General features: G+C 39.7%; 1 protein-coding gene across 1 annotated transcript in view; it reads right to left on the reverse strand.

The window, feature by feature from the left end:
- ZZEF1 (zinc finger ZZ-type and EF-hand domain containing 1) overlaps nucleotides 1–22517 on the reverse strand; it is a 92561-nt gene that overhangs the window by 19062 nt on the left and 50982 nt on the right. The window contains exons 29-47 of the mRNA XM_075904370.2: nucleotides 21952–22468; nucleotides 21089–21253; nucleotides 20247–20366; nucleotides 19521–19682; nucleotides 18803–18932; nucleotides 18404–18542; nucleotides 15707–15872; nucleotides 14890–15149; nucleotides 12914–13086; nucleotides 12082–12256; nucleotides 9854–9990; nucleotides 8689–8966; nucleotides 6981–7155; nucleotides 5718–5850; nucleotides 5060–5256; nucleotides 4177–4296; nucleotides 1906–2091; nucleotides 1502–1602; nucleotides 787–922 (exon numbers count right to left, since the gene is read on the reverse strand). Coding sequence (XP_075760485.2) covers nucleotides 787–922; nucleotides 1502–1602; nucleotides 1906–2091; nucleotides 4177–4296; nucleotides 5060–5256; nucleotides 5718–5850; nucleotides 6981–7155; nucleotides 8689–8966; nucleotides 9854–9990; nucleotides 12082–12256; nucleotides 12914–13086; nucleotides 14890–15149; nucleotides 15707–15872; nucleotides 18404–18542; nucleotides 18803–18932; nucleotides 19521–19682; nucleotides 20247–20366; nucleotides 21089–21253; nucleotides 21952–22468 — 3470 coding nt within the window. The remainder of the gene's footprint in view (nucleotides 1–786; nucleotides 923–1501; nucleotides 1603–1905; nucleotides 2092–4176; nucleotides 4297–5059; nucleotides 5257–5717; nucleotides 5851–6980; nucleotides 7156–8688; nucleotides 8967–9853; nucleotides 9991–12081; nucleotides 12257–12913; nucleotides 13087–14889; nucleotides 15150–15706; nucleotides 15873–18403; nucleotides 18543–18802; nucleotides 18933–19520; nucleotides 19683–20246; nucleotides 20367–21088; nucleotides 21254–21951; nucleotides 22469–22517) is intronic.

Consider the following 22517-nt stretch of genomic DNA (forward strand, 5'->3'; position numbering starts at 1 on the left):
TACTAGGGATGTAAAGGGTTAACTGGTGAGCATTCACCTTTTCGGCATGCTTACTGGGGGTAACCGGTTAATTGTGCATGGAGCAGCCCCCTGCCCTGCCCAGTGGAGCAGTGGGCTCAGCCCAGGCTGGCTGGAGCAGCACCTTGGGATGGGGGGAGAGAGAAGGTTAAGTTGCTCCAGCCTACCTAGGCCTGCTGTGAGCAACTGCTCCAATGCCACCCGCCCCAGCAAACTGATTCACCGGTTAACCATATATTTTAACTGGTTAACATTTTAAGTGGAATTTTACATCTCTATCCCATACTCAGGATTTCCAGTATTTTAGCTGCATCCCAATGCATGGACTAATTGACACTTGCTACCCAGAGTCACTTAACTTGTCTTTTGCTACTAAAGTCATATGATCTGTTTCAGCAAAATGGATACACCATTCCTTGGTATTATTGAATCTATTCATATGGTAACACATCAGTGACGTGGTCAATGTATGTATTTATGGTTATATATTAGATAAAAATCTCTTGTGTGAAATAGGGAACTCGTAACATTGCAGTAAAGTCATAATTTGTTCTCCTGGTCTAAAATCTAGTTCTTCCAGATCTTCAAGAAAGAAACTGCAGAGAAGATGGATATGTTTCTTGCTGATATCTTACCTATTCTTTTTAATAGAATAAAGCAGCTTAATCTAAGGACTATGTAAACAATCAAATTTGGACTGTCTAAATTACTGGAATCCTTAAGTCTTATGATTTCAAAAGAAAAAGAAAATTTGGTAAGAGCACACACCAAACACGGTAATATGATCATGTCTGTGTCCACTGCTTTTGAACTCTGCTCTTCCAATTTCAAACGCTTGCTGGGCTGCCATTTTTGGGCTAATGTTCGGATCTTTTCATCTGTCGTAATCACATCTCCATCAAACCTTAAAAAGGGACAAATATTGCAATCAATTAACTTAAAGAGATACATTTGCATTTAAGGCTTTCCTGACTTGCACATAGAAGGCTCTTATCCAACTTCTACCTTACTCTTTTGTGAGGTCAGATCAACTAACATTCTCATTTGATCTTATTAACTGAAAAATATGTTCAAGTCTTGCAACTTGATTTTTTAAGCAGCAGATGGTACCAGAAGCTGTTCTGAGTGCCAGTAAGTAAGTAAGTCTATGCTCATCTCTCTTCCTCACTTAGGATGACATTTGAGAAATACTTTTATATCTGACTTTCCATCCATAAAAGCAATTTCTTCTACAGATAGATACTGAGAGTCAAGTCAGCCAAAGGAACATACGACATACTTCAAAAATCCTAGCTTCTGTCCTCACATCTGCAGTTCTAAATTTAACAGGAATCAATTTTCCAGTTACATTTTAAGTAGTACTATAAAGCAGTTTCATATCTTTTTCCATATAGCAGTTTCTGTTTAGCTCCCTGGTAATAGAATACAAATTATCTTCTATATTCAATGATTGTTTTTCTGCTGGATTCAGTAGCTCCCTTACCTCTTTTGAACTTCCAGGAAGAAAGAATCTGTTCTTTTCATCTGCAACTCATACATGGCACGAAGAATATGCAAAGGTGCATTGAGTGCATCATGCGTCATCTGAAACAAAACTTAAGTAAGGCTAGGTGAGGAAAGGTGAATTTCAATTGGGATTATCTACACATACATTTTCCTGTTCAGCATATAAATAAAGGACTAATGAATTTCATAATCTCTACAGTTATAACTTACTAAAAACCTTAGTAATATTTATTTTTGAAGCCCACATATACAATTATATTTAATCTAGGCAATAATACAGTCAGTTATTAATAACTAAAAAAGTTGTTAAAAAATTAAAGACCAACACATGGAAACAATTGTGTCACACACAAAAAAGGGGGGGGGGGGGGGAAACCGTACCAAGAAACATATTTTGGTTGCTTCATCCAAGCCCTCTAGAGGATCAAGTTTGCTTTGATCCAGATCAATGGGGCTGACAGACTGGTCCACATCCTGATCTCTCTCCCTTTCCTCTAATTCTGTATCCTCATGTTCAGCCATGGAGCTGATCTCCTTCTTTGAGGAGTACAGCATTATTGACAAAATCTGTATGGAAAAAAGCAACATGTGGTATATATAATACCTGTAGCTATTATTAGTGTATGTACAACTGGTACTTGTAAAAACATTATAAAAACTTGGACTGAATTATTAACACAGACTTTTCTAAAAACGAACAGCACTCAAATAGCATTTCCCATTTTTTAAATACTTTTAAATGCATGTTACAGTCTTCTATGAAGACATCTAAAATAATTACTCAGATTTAAAACAACTGAGAAATTAATTCTTCAACAATTTGAGTGTGTTAATATTCAAGTAATCCAATATAGGAACACCATATGATTAGCTGCAATTATCATCCACAGACAAAATGGTGTTTTTTAGCCATAGTCTTTTTCCTGAAAAACAAGTAAGTTACATATTTGGCTCCAATATGCATAGTAAAATTAACTACTAAGAGCAGCCGAATAACATACTGCCTTGGTCTTGCCAATTTATATCAGTTGTAAGCATCTAGGCTAGTACAGACACTAAGAGAAAAACTTCATAGAGCCACTATGGTCGGTTACCATAATGTAGAAAATCGCATTGCCAATTCCTCCCTTCAATAACAGATGTTCAAAATAAAAAAAAACCCACCACAAGACAAAAACCAATGTGTCCAACCATACGTTAGACCTCCCACCAGTTACACTATTGTAATGATTCATGTATATATGCTTACGTTCTGCGTACAGCAACACCATCTAATAAGTACTAGGGATGTTAAATATTGGTTAATTGAATAGTCGATTAACCTCATGAATTCTTATTGGTTACTTGACTATTCTATAGGCCCCAGAGGTGGGGCCAGCAGCCAGTGAGCTCCAGACCCACTCCCGAGGAGCCCCTTGCCACTCCAGGCTGCTGCCTATCAGAGGCAGCAGCGGGGGTGCCAGGTGAGAGCTGGCCCACAAGGGGAGCCAGTTTAAAAACTAGCCCCCCTCTTGGACCGGCTGCCTGTCACCTTGTGTTGCTGCCTCTGGATAAAAAGGCAGTAGCACGGGGTGGCAACAACCCCTGTCTGGGGGAGGGGAGGGTCTAAGCTCCTAGACCCGGTATGAGCCAAAATTGAACCAGGCTGCCTGCCCGCTGGCTCGTAATATACTTTAAATGCAGAGCCGCTGCAGGGGTCGGTCCCAGACCCATCGCAAGCCAGGATTGAGCCGGGCTGCTGGCCTGCCTGCTGAAAAATTTACTGAAGTCTATAGCGTTAACCCATAAGCTTTTGCTTATTGGTTAATCGACTACACTATTACATCCCTATCAGGTACCTTGGAGAGCTACTGATTGATTTAATTGAAAAATTAAATTGAAAAATAGCAAGGAGACTTTGGATACTACCCTCATTAAGCCTCTTGAAAAATCCCAGATTAAATCAATTCAACTAGGGGTGGCACGTTTGCAGAAATGTTGGTGGTGCCCAGAACTCACACTGCTCCCCCACTCAAACTCCCTTCCCCTTCCAAGGCTGCAGCAGGGCTGTGGGAGGTAGTTTGGGTTCTGGGTGCAGACTCTGGGCTGGGTCAAGCGACTGGAGTGCAGGAGGAGGTGCAGTCTCTGAGAGGGAGTTTGCTGCAGGAGAGGATAAGGAATTGGGCTGTGGGAAGGGGCCTGGGATGCAGGCTCTGGGCTGTGGCACCCCCCACCAGATACAACTCCTAGGCCAAGGAGTAAAGGGGATTTCCACATGCTGCTACTTACATACACCACTCCCAAAACTTCCCATTGGCTGCAGGGGTGTTCAGGGTAGGGGCTGAGCATGGACACACACCTGCCCCAGGCTGCAGGGACGTACCAGACGCCACTCTAGCCTTGCAGTACTGCTGGTGGTGGTGGTGGCGGCATGGTGCCTTGGGCAGTTTTCAATCACCTGGGGGTGGCAGGTAGAGCCAGGGGAAAAGACCCAGCTCCGAACTTTGGTGGAGTCAGGCCCTGGGCCAGGAATATTCCTGGTGCCTGGACACCACGGACCAATAATACTTGTGCTGGGAAAAAAGGAATTTAATGTGCAGTGAAAATGCAATATCTGGAGCTTTTATACAATAGCTGCTCTGATTTTTCACAAAATGTTACTTATTCTCTTACCTCCAAGTCTCTGAGAAGCCATGTCTTACTGAAACCAGTCCCTTTGCTGCACTTCTTCACCAGCAGTTTAAGTAAGCCCGAGTGAAGAAATGCTGCTTGAGTCTCCTCAAAACCATGAGTCTGTGAAAGAGAAAAAAGTTACTGTGGGAGGCACCTGACAATACACAATTCCCACCGTGCAGAACCTTCCTTATGAGAAAAGTAAAAGTGTATTCTTTTAAATATTCCAGCAAAATTTATCCTGACTCTCATTACTCACGAGATGTGTAACAGCACTACCATCTCACTGCTGTTAGTAAACACTAATTTTACTGTGCACAATGACAGAGGCCAGATGAACTCATTCAAATATGATTATTTTTCCCCCGCAGTTCTGAGAACACACCACCTCCCCTCATACTTACTTAAGCATCCTCATAGTCAGATTTAACACAGAGGAAGCTGGATCAAACACATGCCAACAATATTCCTGAAACTACTCTTCTGAGCTGTGCTCAGCCTCTATGTGCAGAGAATGCAAGAGGTCAGGTCTGACAAGTGACCTTGACTATTTTTTAATATTATGGTGATGCCTAGAACCTCTCAAGGATCAGGTTCATCCAGTGTTCCCTCTGAACTGGGCGGCAGCACAGCTTCTCAGGTGATTAATCAGCCCCAGCCAGTTAGTCAGCTCTGAGCAGAGCCCTGAACCTGACTGGGTGGGGCTGATGAATCACCTGTGAAGCTGTGCTGCCCTGCAGCTTAGAGAGAACACTGATCAGGTCCCATTATGTGAGATTCTTCACAAGAATGTCCCTGATCCAGAGAGCTCATGGTCCTCACTTCACACTTTGATGTAGCTGGTCGCTGTCACTGTCAGAGTCACACACACCCCCCCTCTCACCTTAAGTGTTCTGTACAATCCTTTAAGAGCAAGAGACAAGACCCAACTGGCTTCCACTGCTTCTGAATAGCTACTGTCCAGGCTGGTCTGCAAAAGGTGGCTGGTTATAAAAGCAAAATGCTGGAGATACTGTCTCAGTTGGGTTTGGGATTCAGCGCTTTCTTTTTCATATTTCTGAACCAACTGGTAGTCTTTTACTGGAAGAAAAAAAACCCAGTCATGTTAGAATTTTCTCTAGGCTCAGTATCCTTTGTATTATTGTAGTGTTTGGGGGGCCCCCAGTCATGGACCAGGGTCCCATAGTGCCAACTTGTACAAACACAGAATAAAAACCTAAGGCAGTACCTGTCACGTTAACCTCATAAAGAAGTACTGTTTTGTGTGGTCTGTACACCAACAAAACAATAAGAGAAATGTTATATTCTGTGCACATTTATAAAAGCAATAATAATATCACCTGGTACAAGAATATCAGAGTTTAACAGAAACCTAAAAAACCTGATCTGATTTATGGGGAGAAGTCAGATATATTTTCTCTAGGGACCCCAAGTTCAAAGCTCTGTATAAAATTATTTAATACAACTTTAGGCTTTGGAAACTCATAAGAGATATTGTAAGGAATATCATACAATTCTTAGATATAAGAATGTCAAGGCACCTGTTTTCCTTTTCCGGGTTTTGATGTCTACGACAACTGCCCTGCTTTTCTCAGTGAAGTGCTTTAGGATGATTACATTATGAGGCTCATTGGCATTATCCATGTACACTGAGCGAGTTCCCATGCACAGCACCTGCATTAGCAGAATAAAGTTAGACAGAGGACTTCAGTTATCAGTATAACAACTTTATTTTTACTTTATCTTACATACTTGGTTGTATTTTGTTTATATTGGATATCAAAATTATTTAATTATTCATTCCAATATTTGTTGGTATTTAGAGATATGCAATATATTTTTGTAACAAAATACCTCAGATGCATATTAACGATATTCCAGAGACACATAAAAAACACCAATATAGAGGAAAATAGCTTGCATTATATTGTTATAAAAGCCCTTTATGTTCAATTAGGGATGTCAACAAGTAGTTGACTGTACGATTAACCAACAAGCCTAGGTTTATCGGTTAATCTGGATGATTACTTGCATCCTCCCCATCCCCCACTGCCTCTATCAGCCAGCTCCCCCCAGCACTGGCTCCATGGTGCCTCCTGCTCTCCCGCCAGGCAGCAGCGAGGGTAGGAGGGAAGAGTCAGGGGACACTGACACAAAGCAGCAGACAGAGGCTGGTCCCCAGCAGCCCCTGTCCATGGGGGGCTCTGCCATGAACAGAGGATGCTTCATGTCAGCCTCCCCCACCCAACATCAGCTTCTGTCTGCAGGGAGCTCAGACCCCTATGGACAGGGGCTGCTGCCTCTATCAGAGGCAGCATCGTGAGGTGGCAGGCAGCCAGGGAGCTGGTTTTAAACTGATTTCTCTCGCAGACAAGCTCCTGCGGACACAGGCAGTAGCACAGGGTAGCAGGGGGCTCCCCCAAGAGTAGGACCCAGATCTCACTGGCTGCCAGTCCCACCCTCAGGGACTATTGAATAGTCATGTAACAACAGAGATTTCATGCAATGACAAGACTATTCAATTAACTGATATCTAATATCTCTATGTTCAGTGTTATGCTATTCCAATTTCAAGTTGCCCACAATTAAATGTATCCAAGCAAAAACCAGAGCTATGTAATTATATTGTTTCCCATTAGACAAAAGACTACAACCAATGCTAGACACAAAAGATGGACTTCTCAGGATGAGGCTTTGAGTTCTGTGGCATTACATTTATGGCATTAAAATGTAGCTTTGAATGTTGAATATTAAATTTTGTAATTATAACTCAAATCATTATGCATTTATCAGCATTCAATTACCTCTGGAAATCCAACAAGTACCAATAAGGTGAAAATATTGGTATGTTTTAACTGGAAGGGCAGCTGCTTAATACAATGGTCTGTGAAAGCTGCGATCACACTATGCCACTGTGTAGAAGCGTTCAAAGCTCGAAGAATATCTGCCATGGAGCATGACCAGTCCAGACCTACACGGCTAGGAAACAAAGTTAGATTGTGTTAGGCGGCTTGAGCGCAGACTGTTATGCAGCTATTCTCCCTCAAACACCAAAAACACTATTATGTTATTTCCACATTTTTTCACAGCACTACTTGAGCCTTTGAATTCAGATATATAAATGCCCTTAATTCTATTCATTAAATGATTTTTTTTTAAAAATGGAGAATACTTAAAAATACTTAGTTTAGGACTGGGAATTTTTTTTCCTTCCTTTGCTTCTTCTTGCACATGAAGAAGACAAGCTTGGGGGTGTGGTCTTATTAAATAATCAGACAATTAAGTCTACATTTTGATATAACTGGATGCCAAAGTATCTTTACATAATGCCCAGGACCCTGTATTTCCTTGATTGATTAATCTCTTCCTCAGACCAGTATAGTACATAACAGCCAGTAGGACCACACAAGTTCCAAGACCAGAGTCCCAGTGGAGGGCTGGCGCTTAGGAGCCCTCCATGCCGGCAGGGAAGCAAGAGCTTGGTGCATAGCGGCAAACGACTAGATACAAATTTCAATCTATGGTAACATGAGACTTGGAAGTTGGCAGATTTCTTGATGTACAGCTTGTTCTGGAATCATACCTGGTATTCTATTTGTGGCTGTACTGATATTCAAGAAGTATATTTTAATGCTCTGCTAAAATGAAATGGATTCCGCTAATCAGAGATTCAGGCCTGATGATAGAACAGTGAAGGCTGCAGGCTGCCTGGCAAGGGGCCAGCAGTGGGAGCTAGTCAGGAGGCTGGGCCAAAGCTGGAGAGAACAGTGGCAGGGGAGTCAGAAGTGACTTCCCCATGTCCAGCAAAATCCCTCATCCTGGACCGGTCAGGTCCTGAGAGTGCTGGAGTGAGGCCCAACCTATAGATTATCTATGTATTCTATCTTTATATTCTGCATCCTTTTCTTAATGGTTTTTTAACTTTTCCAATCCCTCTTCCCCAGTAAAAATAATGGAATAATAATTAATCCAATATTTAATAAAGGATGCTATTTACCTTCAAGTTCCTCAAGTGTTTACGTCAAAGTACTGAAGAATGTACCTTCAAAGCTTTACTATTTCTACCTTAATGAAAGACTTTTCTACTTTTTTAGACTCCTCTACAAAGACAACTCCTTCTATCCTCCACTATAAGAATTGCCTCCCCATTTCGTTCTTTCCAGCTTGTCCATTTATTTTTTCCTGGACTGAGGGACATATTGGAATTAGGAGGAGAAGGAGACAGGTCACACCAAGAGTTCAAGAGTGAGGACTGGCCCTTGGTTTTTCTCTAAGCCCCAAAATCCTACCTTTTCCACAAGTGTGTCCTATATTAGCCCCTTGAAAATTACCCAGCTCCCAGTTGATTGCAACATAGGACCCGACCCTAAGAGATGTTGACCTTCAATAGGAGCCCTGGCTAATAGACTCTTTTCTGGACAGGGCTCCAAAATTAACCCAAATCATTCTTCCCCTCCTCCTGCTGTGCATATAAATCAATACTTATTTTTAGAGATGAACATTAAAAAGCACCTGTTTAAGCATACTGCTCCCAAACTGAACAAAAGATGAGTAGTCTTCCAGCCTTCTGGCACTGTAGACCCATCTCCTCCCGCAAACAAGCTATGTTTGGCTGAAAGGACTTTAGTCACTGCAGCATCGACTTCTGCGGGCATAAGTCTCAAAATTAACTGGCCCAGAAGACCCAGGGTTAAATGATAGGTTTCATTTAAATGGCCAGCATTGGCGATTACAACCTGAAACATCAGTGGGAGGATCTGTTCCAGGTTAATCAATGAGATTGTGCAGCCCTGTGAATAAGAAAAAAAATCTCATTAAAACAGTAAACACAGCAAAACCTTTAGTCATAGTTGTAAAACATAAAATGTATTTGCTCAAATTCACATTCAGTTACTCAATGTTCAGAAATCTTCACCTTTTGGGCTGACATTTCCAAGCCTTGTATCTACATAAAGGAAAAAAAATTGAGGGAAAGTTCTTCAGCCATGCAGGAGGGAGGAAAGAAAACAAATTAATCAATTCTGAACTTTTGGTATGCAGAAGTGAACTCTGGCATGGAAATAGCTCTGGTTGGGAAGATACTTCCATTGTTAAAAAGAAAAAAAATGCTCATGATTTGAGAGTTAAGCACGTATAAAAGTTATATTGGATCCAGGCAGTGAATTTGTTTCTAGCTAAACTTACCAACTACACATGCAGAAAATAATATAGAAAGAAATGAACTGCACATTGATAAACCATATAGAGATCCATCAGAACTGGGGGAAAGGGCTTCTCAGGCCCTTGCAAAATGTTTAGAGGATAGGGAAAGAGCATGTAGCCGCTTTCAATTATATTTGTTTTATATTAAAATATTTTTTCCATAAAATCAGATGGGGAAAACAAGGAAGGGAATTTACTCTGTGGTAAAAACTGGTGCATAAACCCAGAGCAAAAACTGTAACACCAAGTTGGGCTGATTTAAGGTTCAGCCAACAATTTAAAACAAAAATTGAGGTTTAGCTGATCATTGGTGGCTAATTAATAATGTAACAAAAAGCAAAAAAAAATTTAACATTAGCATTTTGATACAAACTAGCAAAAGAGGCGCTAAAGTTATTTCAGCTTGAATTTTGCCTATTGTTGTCATCAGTGCATTTCACAAACTGATGGAGGAGGGATTGTAATTCATTCTTACAGATTTGAAAGGTGGTAACATAGCTGCTAGCAAGCCCAGAATCCTCTTCTGAGAGCATTCAGCAAAGACTTGCTCCTGGCTAGGCATTAGAACTTTCTCAGCTTGCTTTTGGGATGAATCCTCTGAATTTTCAGCACCTGTATTTTAAACAAAGTTAAAAAACAGTAAACTGTTGAATGTAAGTGAAAATTTAATATTTGAAATCTGAAATATAAATAGACACACTCAATGGGTTTATCGACACAGTGCATTAGTACCTGACATGTTAGAGTGGTCTAGAATTTACATCTTGTTGGTGGGCACTATAGCTGTGTCTATACTGCGAGTTTTTGCGGCAGAAAACATGCTAGTTAGGGACTCATTAGCATGAGTCACGATATCTTTACCATATTTTCTGCCATTTCTTTTTGCGCAAGGCGGTTTTGTTTAAAAAAAAAGCAGTGTAGCAGCTTCCGTTTTGCACAAGATCCTTATGTCTCCAACAGGCATAGGGATCTTGCACAAAAACCCTGTAGCGGAAGAGGCTACACTGCATCTTTTTGCACAAACCGCTTGCACAAAAAAAACGGCAGAAAATATGCTAATGATATTGCGACTCATGCTAATGAGTCCCTCATTACCATATTTTCTGCCGCAAAAAACTCGCAGTGTAGACAAAGCCTAACTGGCCCTGCTGGCAGGCACTAAAAGTTTCCGACTGTGCATGAACATAGTTTTGTTCCAAACAATACTACATTAACATATCTTTATGACAAGCCCTATATCTGATAAGATGTCTTAGAGACAGACTATTCAAAATAACCTTGTTCTGATTAGTATATTCTCCTCCAATATTATCAACCTTATTTTGGATTACTAAAATTAGAACTACTGCTGCAAATATGATCTGAATGGGTGGAATGCTGGCTTTTATAAATACTGCAAGAAGCATTTAACTTCCAAGTTAAGTGTTCTTTAGAATACTGACTGCTAAAACTATGGCACATTTGAAAAGAGTGGGTAAGAATAGATGGAAAAAAAGACACTAAATCAAAAGCTCTGGTTTTAAACCATGGGATGAGATGAAACCATATTTTTCTGAAGTATTTTTAAATATTTTCCATGTGCTTCAGCTTCCCACTATACTGTGCACTGCTAAACTGCTTTCAGGGCAGACCTAAGAGAAACAGGAGAATGATAGATGTGCCTGTGTCCTAGCTATCTGAGTGGACTGAATGGATCACTAGAAGGATTTGTGAAGGCCAATCCATATCAGTGGAAAACCTGAAAAGATAATGGAAAGCTCCCATCACCACAACATTTAGCACCCAGGAATCAATCAACCCAGAGGAAGGGGCTTTCCTTGGCTTCTCAGCAGAGTGCATGAACTCCTCATGGCCCTGCCTGGAGAACAAAGGACAGAGGTGACCAGCAGGGAAAAAAAGAGTTGGTTTCTGGAGGAGGCTGGCTGCTCTCCCCTGGGACTGACTCAGAAGACATGAGAGAGACAGAACCTGACATGGAGTTCAGCTTTACCCTTTATTCCTCTATGCTAAGCCAAAGACTTCCAATGCTGTATTTCAGCTAACTAATAAATTCTACTCTGATTTGAAAATGTTGTATTCCTAAACTGTGTACAAGTGTATACAGGAGTCTCTCTCAGTGGGACTTACTGGACAGAGCTTACAGTATATGAAGTCATTTTATTCCACAGCTGCCCCCCATTTCTTTTTCACTAATGCAAAGATCTCTACAGAAATCCAAAAGGAGTGAGAAATGCATTTGCAGAGGTAGTTGTAATTACAGGATTCCTGTTAAGTCACTTTTTCTTTCTCCTTTGAGAATTGCCTCTACATATCTCCACTTTAAGAAATCCTTTCTAGTTTTGAGTGTAAAAACAAAACTGACATCATGAAAACATTGGCTTGTAATGAAATTGTTCATTCCTTGTCAGTATAGCCACACATAGATAACACTGTGCACGGGACCTTAAATCTTGTTTAAATATATTCATATCTACATCTAAATTAATCATATTATATAGGGGTGCCTTTAAGCCATTATTTCATATTACACTGACCACAGTTTAGTTTTAAAAATATATAAGCTGTACTTTCTAGTCAAGGAACCGACTGCCATCCTACATGTAACCACTGACATTCTCAGCAATTAAACAGACACTTAACTACATGTATTTTAACACCCCTACTGTGGAGTATATATAAGTTGGATGAAATTGTAGCTCCTACCTGGAAGACATAATGATATGCTATCACCTGCAGAATTAAGAGCCAATATCTCTGAATCCTGTCTCAAAATATCTTTCTTTGTTAAATGAGCATTAGAAAGATTGTTTTGGCTTTCTTCTTTTTCTTGTTTATTTATAGAAGACTGAATTTCACCAAACACATCATCTCCTTTCCCCTAAAACACAACAAAACAAATGTACCAAGAGATTAAAGAACAATTTAATTCACTGAGTTAATGCCATGGAAAGAAACTGAGTGGACATTTTCAAATGGTTAAAAAAAAAGAAAAGATATAAAAACCCTTCAATTGATATATTTCATGCTACATTCAAGCCTTAAGTTTCAATATACAAAGTGAAAATTATACATTTTTCCCCCTCTCTCTCTCTGTGCGTGTGCATGTGCGCACGTATGTGCGCATGCGTGTCTATATATATGGGTGCAACATATATAAAGATTATCTTGCATGGAAAACTATTTGGCCTATGAAATCAAATTGCAACAAATTACCAAAGAAAGCTAGCACCCTAATAAATCTATTAGTTTCTAAGGTGCCACAGGACTCCTGTTTTTGCAACAAAATTGTAAGACTACAGAGAGGCACTATTTCCCTGCATCCACAAAAACTAATTTAGGCACACACAGCCCATTCAGAGGGGAACTGTTGGTTTGTCCTCACATGCAGTTGTGAGGAATCAAAGTCACCTTCAAAAAAGTGAGGTGACCCAGTGATGGAGGTATAACATGCTCACCCTATATCTGTTGAGGATAATATAATTAAGTTGATGCCCATTTTTTGTATTTTGGAATTTTGTAAAGAATCAGTACTTACATTGCAGTGCACAAAAGAGCTAGTCCTTGGCTTTTTATTAGTTCCCTTGATTACTTTATCCTTGGCATAGACCTCTGTAGTGCCACCTATTGGAGGGCTGACAGAAGTGGTCTCATTCTCTGAGAGAGTTTCACCTTCTGGCAACATGCAGAGGAGAGCTAAAGCTTTCAAACCTGATTAGAAAAGATTACAAAGTCCATGTAAGGATTGGATAGTAAGACATGTACCTGTTTACAGCCAAAAAACTGAATAGCAGTCTACTGACAAGGAACTGCAAATCTCTCTAGGGTTGCCAACTACTAGCTTACTATCCGATAAGTAAATGTTTACTGGATAGTCGACACTAGTCGACTAGTTGTTTCCACCCCCACTTACTGCTTCTATCAGACAGAGGCAGCGGAGGGGGGGGATAGGGGGAGAAGGGATGCTTCAAAGTGGCAGCACCAAGTGCAGCCTGGGGCCAGATCCTGGGCTCCACGTGACACTCCCACTTTGAAACACTGCTGCAGCCTGGGACCAGATAAGGAGTCCCCAGCTGGCCCTGAGCTCCCTGAGGCTTTGAAATGATGTGGGAAGCCCAGGGCCAGCAGAAGACTGCTTGAGTCCCCCTCTAGTCCTATGCGCTCCCCGCAGCACTTTCAACTTTGAAGTATAGCAACAGCCCTGGGTCTGTTGCTACACTTTAAAGTCCGAGGCGCCCTTATCGACTAATGGAATTGTTGATGCAAATTGCATCAACAATCAATGACCCAATTAATCTAAATTCAACATCCCTAAATCTCTCATCAATATTTTACTCTCAAATCTCAATACTGAGCTAAATTTGTCCAGTATTTTGCACCATGTTAATTATATTCTTTCATTAGAAAATGGAGCACATTTCTTGTTGCATTATCCAGTGGAGGCAGGATTTTCTATAATAGAGGAACATCAGGATAAAATTTAAAAAGATAAAAAAATCTTAGGTACCAGTACTCCAGGTTATTAACACTGAATGATTTCTAAGTATTTAATTTACTTTTCATCTTATAGGTACTTTAAATATTTGAACTTGCAAACTGCTGTACATTAACCAATAACCAAAGGCAGTGTGGAAACTGGTATAAAATGATACTTGTTTTGCTGATAACAGTTTTCAGCAACATGGTAGCTGCTAGCAAGAGACCCAGATATGGTAATCTATACAGTATAAAAAAATTCTAGGGTTGTTACTCTGAAGTGACCAGAACCACCTACAAACATGGCTGAGAGCTTAGAATACCACCAGGATCATTCATCACTGGTATTTACACTCAGTTACCATCCAATTTAAATTCTCAGCCATTTCCACCCTTTTATACTTTATAAATTAGATCTGTCAGACAAAACAAGCTCTCTCCAAGTTTAAAAAATAAACAAAACACACTTTACAAAGAGCTGTATTTTGCTACCCTATCACACTGAGCACAATCTTACTCTGCCAGAAGGTCTCAGTGAAGTCAATGGGATTATTTCTGCAGCACATTATTTCACCTCATGAATAAGATTAAAAGTATCGGGCAAATAAGTGCAGGTCAAAGAAGCACTTTTCCCCCCATGTCATTTTTTTCCTCTCTCAGGGCCCCTGTAAACAAGATAACTGGATCCATATCAGAACCAAGAAGTGCAGCCATCTTTGTTCGTTTTATGGCATGTAACAGGGACAGTGTGTCTTTTGGAACTGAAAATTTATGGAGAAGTTGTCCCAGTATATTAATCTAATTTTCTTAAGCTCTCTGGTTTTCCATCACATGCTTCATTATCTCTGAGAATATTGTTACTCACTTAGAAAGCAGATATAAATCATTCACTATACTACTGAATGCCGAGTAGCATCCCTCGAATATTAAGCTAGCTAGGCTTTTCTTTCCTTATAAACTGCAAAGGGACTAAACAGAGGCTTTGCACTAGGGACATTCTAACAATTATTATTTCAATAAATGGAGAATCTGGGTCACCTTTTCCATGCTGTGCTTTCATCAGGCAGTCTCCAATGAGCTGTATACATTGATGTTGCAGAACTCTGGCATGACTGAGAATTTGCGAATCCAGTTTCTCCTCTACTTCATCACCACTTGCCAAGTCTGCACAGTAGAGAGTCAAGGCAGCGAACAGCAGCCAAGAATAGTTGTGGATATAAGGTTGGATGAGTCTCTGTCGGTCACTGATTCGAATGGTCACCATTGGATATATTGTGATGCTATGAGTGGGAAGGTGACTGAAAGAAGGTATTTACATGTTAAAACTCTAGTTTAAATGCAAGTTTTCTTTCTTAGAAAAAAAGGAAGAACAGAAAGCATGTTTCAAAATTCTGAACTGCAGATCCTCATGAGGCATAAAGTCTCAAGAGCTGTGTTGGGCTCAAAGGGCCGCTGACGATTTATACTAGTTGAAGATCTGCCCCTAGGACTCCAGCTCTATAAATCAAATTTACATGAACAACTTCGGTAGCAATTTTGGAGTCATGGGAGTAATAAAAACAAACCACCATATGCATAAGGAGATCTTACTGATCTTCTAATACTTCTGGGTGGTAAATGCTTAGCCCTACAAGCTGTGAAAGATTTGTAACCAAATTACTTGGAAGTTTGGGGTAAGATATGGAGATTAAAAAAACACTTCTGCTGAACATTTGCTACTTTTCTCCTACAGACAATAATTAGATACTTTGGGGTCAGAAACAGGCTCCCAAGGAATGACATTGGAGTGTCTGTAAGTGGCCCTAATTACTGTTCTTGCCCATAAGCTGGTGAGGACAGAATCAAATACCAATACCTGTCAGAGTACTTTTTTGCAGAATAACACCCATAGCAAAGATCAAAGTCATCACACACATTGCAGTTCATCCGGCGACCTATAATATCCCCTTTGCAATGATCACAGGCATATTCCATGTTAACCATTTCATGGTCATCCTCATGACCTTTAGGTTTAACTCCACCTATATAGAATTAAAAAAAGTTTGCAACTGCAATGACCTTTGGGTACAATATCTATATCTTCCTATTCTTTTCCATAATATAGAGTAAACATATACTTGTTATTGTTATTGAATAGATGAGTACACATACTGATTAGATAATTCATTTTGTCCCTTTAAGCACCATTAGATTAAACCAATAGAAAGCAACATCTGATTAAAGCTCTGGTCACCAAAGTTTTGCAAGCAGTGAGGGGCAAAAAAATAGGGTCTAGGAATTATAAAGGTACACTGAAGATGCAGGGAGCAGTTATATTACATTATAGAAACTATTTTTTACTATACAAGTTAGCCTTCCTATAGGATCTACAGTAGTTGTGCTTTATGAATTGAATCATTAAGCATGAGAGGGATAGCCATGTTGGTCTGTAATTTTAAAAACAATGAGCAGTCCTGTGGTACCTTAGACACTAACAAACATATTAAGTTAAGAGCTTCCATGGAGGAGTAGGGAGTGGAAATGAGAGAGAGAGAGAGAGAGAGAGAGAAACAGTTATTGTAGGACGAGTGTTAATGAAGCTAATTAAATCAGGTTGGATGTGTTCCATTCATAGCATTTGTTGTGAAAATGCAAAATACAAAGTTGGGGGAAATTGCCTTTGTAGTGAATGATTAACTAATTAATACCTTTCTTCAAACTAAGGATGTTAAGTATCGATTAATTTACTAGTCAAGTAGTCCATGGAATTTCCATCAACTACTCAACTAGTCATTAAGGAAGAGCACTTAAAGCACTCACTTCCTGCTCAGGCTGCAGCACAATTCCCAGCTGCTGCGCTGCACTCTTAAAGGGACAGAGCGGAGCAGGCGTGCAAAGATGCTGGCTCATTCTCCGGTCCCCCACCGGGTTTCAGGACAACCCTCACGCTGTCCTTCTGCATTTTTAAAAGGGTGGCTTATGCTGAGACAGACAAGCAGACAGGCTGCCGCTCCTGAGTCCCTTTTGAAATGCAGAGAGGCAGCATGAGGGTTGTCCTGAGACCCAGTGGGTGACCAGAGAATGAACCAGCGTCTTTACATGCCAGCTCCGCTCTGTCCCTTTAAAAGTGCAGGGGAGGAGCATGATCGAGTAGTCGATAGTGCTACCAGATAAGTTCCTGCTTATTGGGTAGTCAACTACGCCTTCACATCTTTAATTCAAACCCAAGTTGATAGTGTCAAACTGGTAAATTGGGGCGGGGAACCTCAGGCCTGTATGCTGGAGCACACATCTACTAACCTGGGTCCCCTTAGGCTCTGGTAGGTGAATGTGAGGAGTGTCCTTCTCAGATGGGGGCCATGTGAGTGAAGATTTATTTGGAGGGGTTTTTTTTTCCCTTTTCATTTGTGTGAGACCCCCGATTGATTTTTCTGTGGGTTAACAGCCCCTGACCCAAAAAAGGTTCCTCACCCCTGTTTTAAATGAACTCTGGTTCAGCCATCTCCCTCTGTAATTGGGTGATCGTTTTCCAGGATACATTGACTATTGACACTGAAGGGGTTTAAGCTGGGGGCTGTAGCAATGACCTACACTGGTCATCACACCTATAGCCCCCAGCTTAAATCCCTCCAGCACATCATTGACAATTTACAACCTATCCTGGAAAACAATCCCTCATTCAGACCTTGGGAGACAAGCCAATCTTTGCCTACAGACAAATGCCCCAACCTGAAACAAATATTTGCAAGCAATCACACCCCACATCACAGTCACATTTGCCCAAGAATGTATCCCTGCAACAATCCCCATTGCCAACTCTGTCCACAGATCTAAACAAACTCCACCATCACAGGATCTAACCATATCAGCCACAACATCAGGGGCTCCTACAACAGCACTTCCACTAATGAGATGTGCCATCAAGTGCTAGCAACAGGAATAGTAACACACATAAACCAGTAGTAGAACTTTTTAACTTCTCTGGACATTCAGTCATGGATTTAAAAGTAGCCATTCTTCTACAAATAAATGTTACCACCCAATTACAGAGGAAGACAGCTGAATCATCAAGGTCATTCACGTCATTCTCTTTTCCAGCTCACTGTGATCCTTCCATAGAATATAGTAATATGATTGGCTCCATTAAAACTGATTTAGTTTATGCCAAAAGAAATCCACACTAACCACATTTGGTTATTTTTTTTTTTAAGGAGACAAATAAAACATAAAATTTCTCCTTTCTTTTATTTTTTAACTCCATGCCAAATTCAAGTTCAGGTGACACTGGCAAGTATGAATCCTACAAGCACTTGCAAATTCAAAGTCACTCCTCTAGTTCTACTTATGTTAGCGCGCCCATTAAAAAAAAAAGCACATGATTCATACATATAGTATAAATTTAGGCAGGTGTTTCTCAGATTAGAAACAGGCAAAATTAGATGTGTTAAGATTTTAGGAAATTTCCAAAAGAAAAATCTTTCCCTTTGCACGCACATTAGAAATTTTCTATGAAATGGGCAATCTGGAAAGACACCGTTTGGGCTCTAGAAGTATGTTCTGACAAGAACCTTACCTAGAAAGCATGTTTTACATAGATCCATATCATTGCATTGCAAACAGCGGTAGCGATGCCATGGTGCAATCTCATCACAACCATCGCATGATATGTCCACATTCAACAGGTCACAGTAACGAGCAACAAACATATGCATCTGGAACAATAAATGGGCACAATTTACAAGTTGAATCTTTCCTGGTTTCAAGAAAGCCCTTTTTAAAAACACAAGAAGCAATGTTCCCTTCGGCAAGAAAGCATGAGGAGATATCTACATGTGCATTTCCAAGGGCACAAAGGGGAATTTGGTGCCCAACTCATAGAAAGCCAGTTTAAGCTCACTGCCTCTCTGTGCCTTTGAGAGATCTCCCTCCCCCCCAAACAAGCAAGGAGCAAGAAAAAAAGTCATGAGGTCACCTTTCTCTGCTTCTCTGGGTCAGCTTGGGCTATCTTTTCATACCAAGTCTCAAACATTATGTCCTGACATTCATCCATCCACTCAGAATTTTGCTTGTAGTCTGCAATTTCATCTTCTTCACTCCACTGACTAAAAAAAGCTCAAAATGAAGTTTGCTTTCAAACAAACTTCTTAATAATGCACACTGGAATAGCTTATTTTAAAAAATTAAATTAAGATAAAACCCACTAATAAGATAAGATCCTGTGTGTCATCTAAAAACTAAAGTGCCACCACAATATTCTAGAGACCTTCACCTACACAAAGAAAGTTTTAACAACACAATCTAGGAAATCCAAGCTCACAGAATTGCTGCTGGGTAATTACGACAGACTAAGAAAATAATGACTATTTCCAATTTAGAAGAATCTGGCCAAAGGCAAAATGGCAAGGTTAAAATGAACATACACTGAGACACGTAGATTTGATGCTCATGACAGAAGAGTAAGAGGACCACACCTATCTTGCTGGTCACTTGCCAGTAGTGAGATGCTGCTTGGCAATAGTCATCTTAAAAACAAATTTCTGCTAGTTCTAGATGTTGAAAATGGGACAATTTTCAAATGTATCTATTCCTCATCTGTCTTCACTACTTGTTTCAAAGTTCAGAGTTCATTCTTGCAAAAAAACTGTTTTAAAGCTTAGCTCTGAATTAAAAAGATAGTCTTCATGACTTACCAAATCACACTGTCATGAATACTTATGTTTTCTTGTGACATAGTCATAAGGAGAAGTGGTAACTGTATATCAACAAAGAAGGAAAGATCACTTGGTTCCCAGCTCATATCCAACAGGTGAAGGAGGGATGTCTGCACACATGATAAGGCAGGTAGCAATGATCTAAATAAATTGGGAAGACCATGACAGCTTTAATCTGAAGTTGAAGCAGAATAATTTTGGGGAAAAGATCAAAATATTTATGACTGAAGCCTTAAAAAAGTTAGTGCGTCTTACATTAAATCAACAGTAGAACCTTACTTTGCTAACCCACAGACTTTCAAAACTCCAGTACTTCTAACCAAAACATTCATTGTCTCAGGTCTGGTCTACATTAATGTTTTGTTATTCTTGCTAAATATACTACAGTACATTTACTAGTGTAGTGTACACTCTGCAGTATATCAGAGTAAAAAATTACATATTTGTCAAAATAAATTAACACATTTTCTGAGTTTTATCCTTGTCATTCCTAATTAGCAAAATTAAGTAAAAAGTGATTTTCTGTATTACAGTAGCATCAAAAGGCCCCAATAATAATAGCCCAACCTGTCCCTAACAGAATTTCCACTCTTGTTTGAAACAAGAAAAGAAGAGAAGAGGAAAATAATAGGAGGGAAGGTGAGAAGGAGGATAAAGGTAACCTAATAAACATTCTATATTACATTGGTAGGCTATGTTCCATACCTGTCACTGATGCTGTTAAATCCCTTCATGGCATTGACCAAAAAGAGAACAAGCTGATAATAGGATTCTCTAATTTCTTTGTGTAGCTCAGCACCACAACCTTCCAAGTGTCCAAAATAACTAAAAATTAAAAAAATTAGCAGATGTAGAATCTACCACTTAACAGTAACATAGCACACTTCTTTCAAACACAAGAAGCAATTTAATAAAAACCCATCATGAATAAAGAAGACTTTAGCGCTAAAGAGATGGTAAAAAACTCTAGCTATGCGACAGTGCCTGAGAAAGTTGGTTTTATAATTAAGTATTTATCTGCAGACTAGCTAATACATTAATCTACAAAGGGAAATCACAAAAGGGAGAAAAAAAATCAAGCAAGTATTGTTGACAAAACAAAAACTACTCTAACTCCAGTTTAAATTATTATACAAGAAAAAATATGAAACTGATCTATAGAGGCCACATTTTAAACTGAAATAAACAGAAAACTGAAGAGTGTGAATGTTTGAAAAATATTCTAGTCTCATTCTCTGTTTGCGCTGTGACCCAATTAGATAACTGGGAACATTCTAAAAGATCCATGCTGTAGCTAAGCTGCTGGCATAAATAGAAATACTGTTAACTAAATCTCAAAATTACCACTTTGAAAATGTAAATGCTCAAGATGCACCATAGAAAGTTTGCACTTAAATCTCAGCACAATATTTGCACTTGCTTTAATATCTATATTCAAAAGGCCATCACTTCTCATATTTTTTTCATCCTCAGCAATCAGTATTGAACCAGGGCATGCAGACATGTTATACAAAATAGCGTCAGCTGCAATTTGCTAAGTTACTTACTTTGAGAAATCTTTCTGGCAGGCCAGAAGTTCCAAGAGAAAAAGTACAAAGGGTGGCTGGAAACAGTGTGGCTGCCCAAGAGATTCTAAACACTGGCGAACTGTCTTCAATACTTCTAGTATATTTTGGGCTTGGGCTTTTCTCAAAGCAAGGACCTTTAAAATACTAGAAAAAATACAAACTCCAATTGGTGACTTCAAAACACTTGTTCTTTAGTACTTCATAATGCAATCAACACTTAAGTTAAACAAGTTTGACGTGTTGACACCTAAATCATTAACTGTACTGTGTACTGCCTTGAACAATAGTTTAGTTACAAATCTTTTACCCAAAGTTTCAGGATGTGTGGCAGAGCCAGAAATAGAACCCAGGGTTCCCAACTTCCTGTTACAACCTCTACACCTTGGGCTGGTTCTAGAAGAATTTCCTCCAGTTAAAATTTGCAGATTGACCCTTTAAAGATCCTTTCTCTAACTTCTCCAGATCTGTTACCCAAGACCCACTAATTCAGCTAAGCAGTTGTGATTTCAAGAGGCAGTTCTTTCCCTATTCAGCCACAGACAGGAAGCAACACCACCTCTCAAGCAGATTTGATGAAGCAGGGCAAAATGCAGCATCACGGCAGTAAGGGAAAGGAATCATTGTTCATCATACTGAAGTTCTATGTTCATTAAATCACCTACGCCGGTTTGTGAACCACAGGTTTGATGCTTCGATATCACAATATAATCGACTATTTTTCAAGCACATGAAATTAGAGGGATGTTACTAAAATAAGATGGTAATATGAAAGCATATTTCTATCTGAAAGCTTTGAAGTCATTCAGCCTTAAAGGACTAGTAAATTTTTCAAGTTTGCTCACCTTTCATGGGAAAGTGACTGATCCTTAATAAAGTTTAATATGTTTTTCAATATAGGATATTTCTCCTTCACAGTGGGAACTGATTTAGACTCTTCCATTGATCTAAAAGATAGCAGCCTTAATCTTCCACGGCTGAACTGAGGTTTGCGTGTTGGAGTGGAGGGAGGAGATGCTATATCCTCTTGCTGCGAAACTGTATTTTCAAGGGGCTTACTTTGAGATTCAGAGGCTACTTCTGTCTGGGATGAGTCTGACATTAGCTTAATCTTTGTGTCAACGTCTACCACTCCACCCCTTTCTGCAGAAGGGGGATGATTTACCCCATTTGAAGACAATGAGTTTGCTGCTTTAAAATCTGCTTCTACAATAGAACTAGTCCTTTGGCGTTTATCATCATGGTACTGCTGGACATCCTCTAATGCTGAAGCATCCCAATTATCAGAAACAGGATCTTTTGCTTTTGCTCTCTCAGGTAAAAACTTTAACAACAGTAGGCTCTTCTGAATACAGTGTTTTGCTGCATTATAAAATTTGGGGAGGGGAAAAAAAAAAAGTTAGTAAAATCA

This window comes from Pelodiscus sinensis, chromosome 21 (genome assembly GCF_052426305.1).
Source record: "Pelodiscus sinensis isolate ZL-2025 chromosome 21, ASM5242630v1, whole genome shotgun sequence".
Lineage (NCBI taxonomy): Eukaryota > Metazoa > Chordata > Testudines > Trionychidae > Pelodiscus > Pelodiscus sinensis.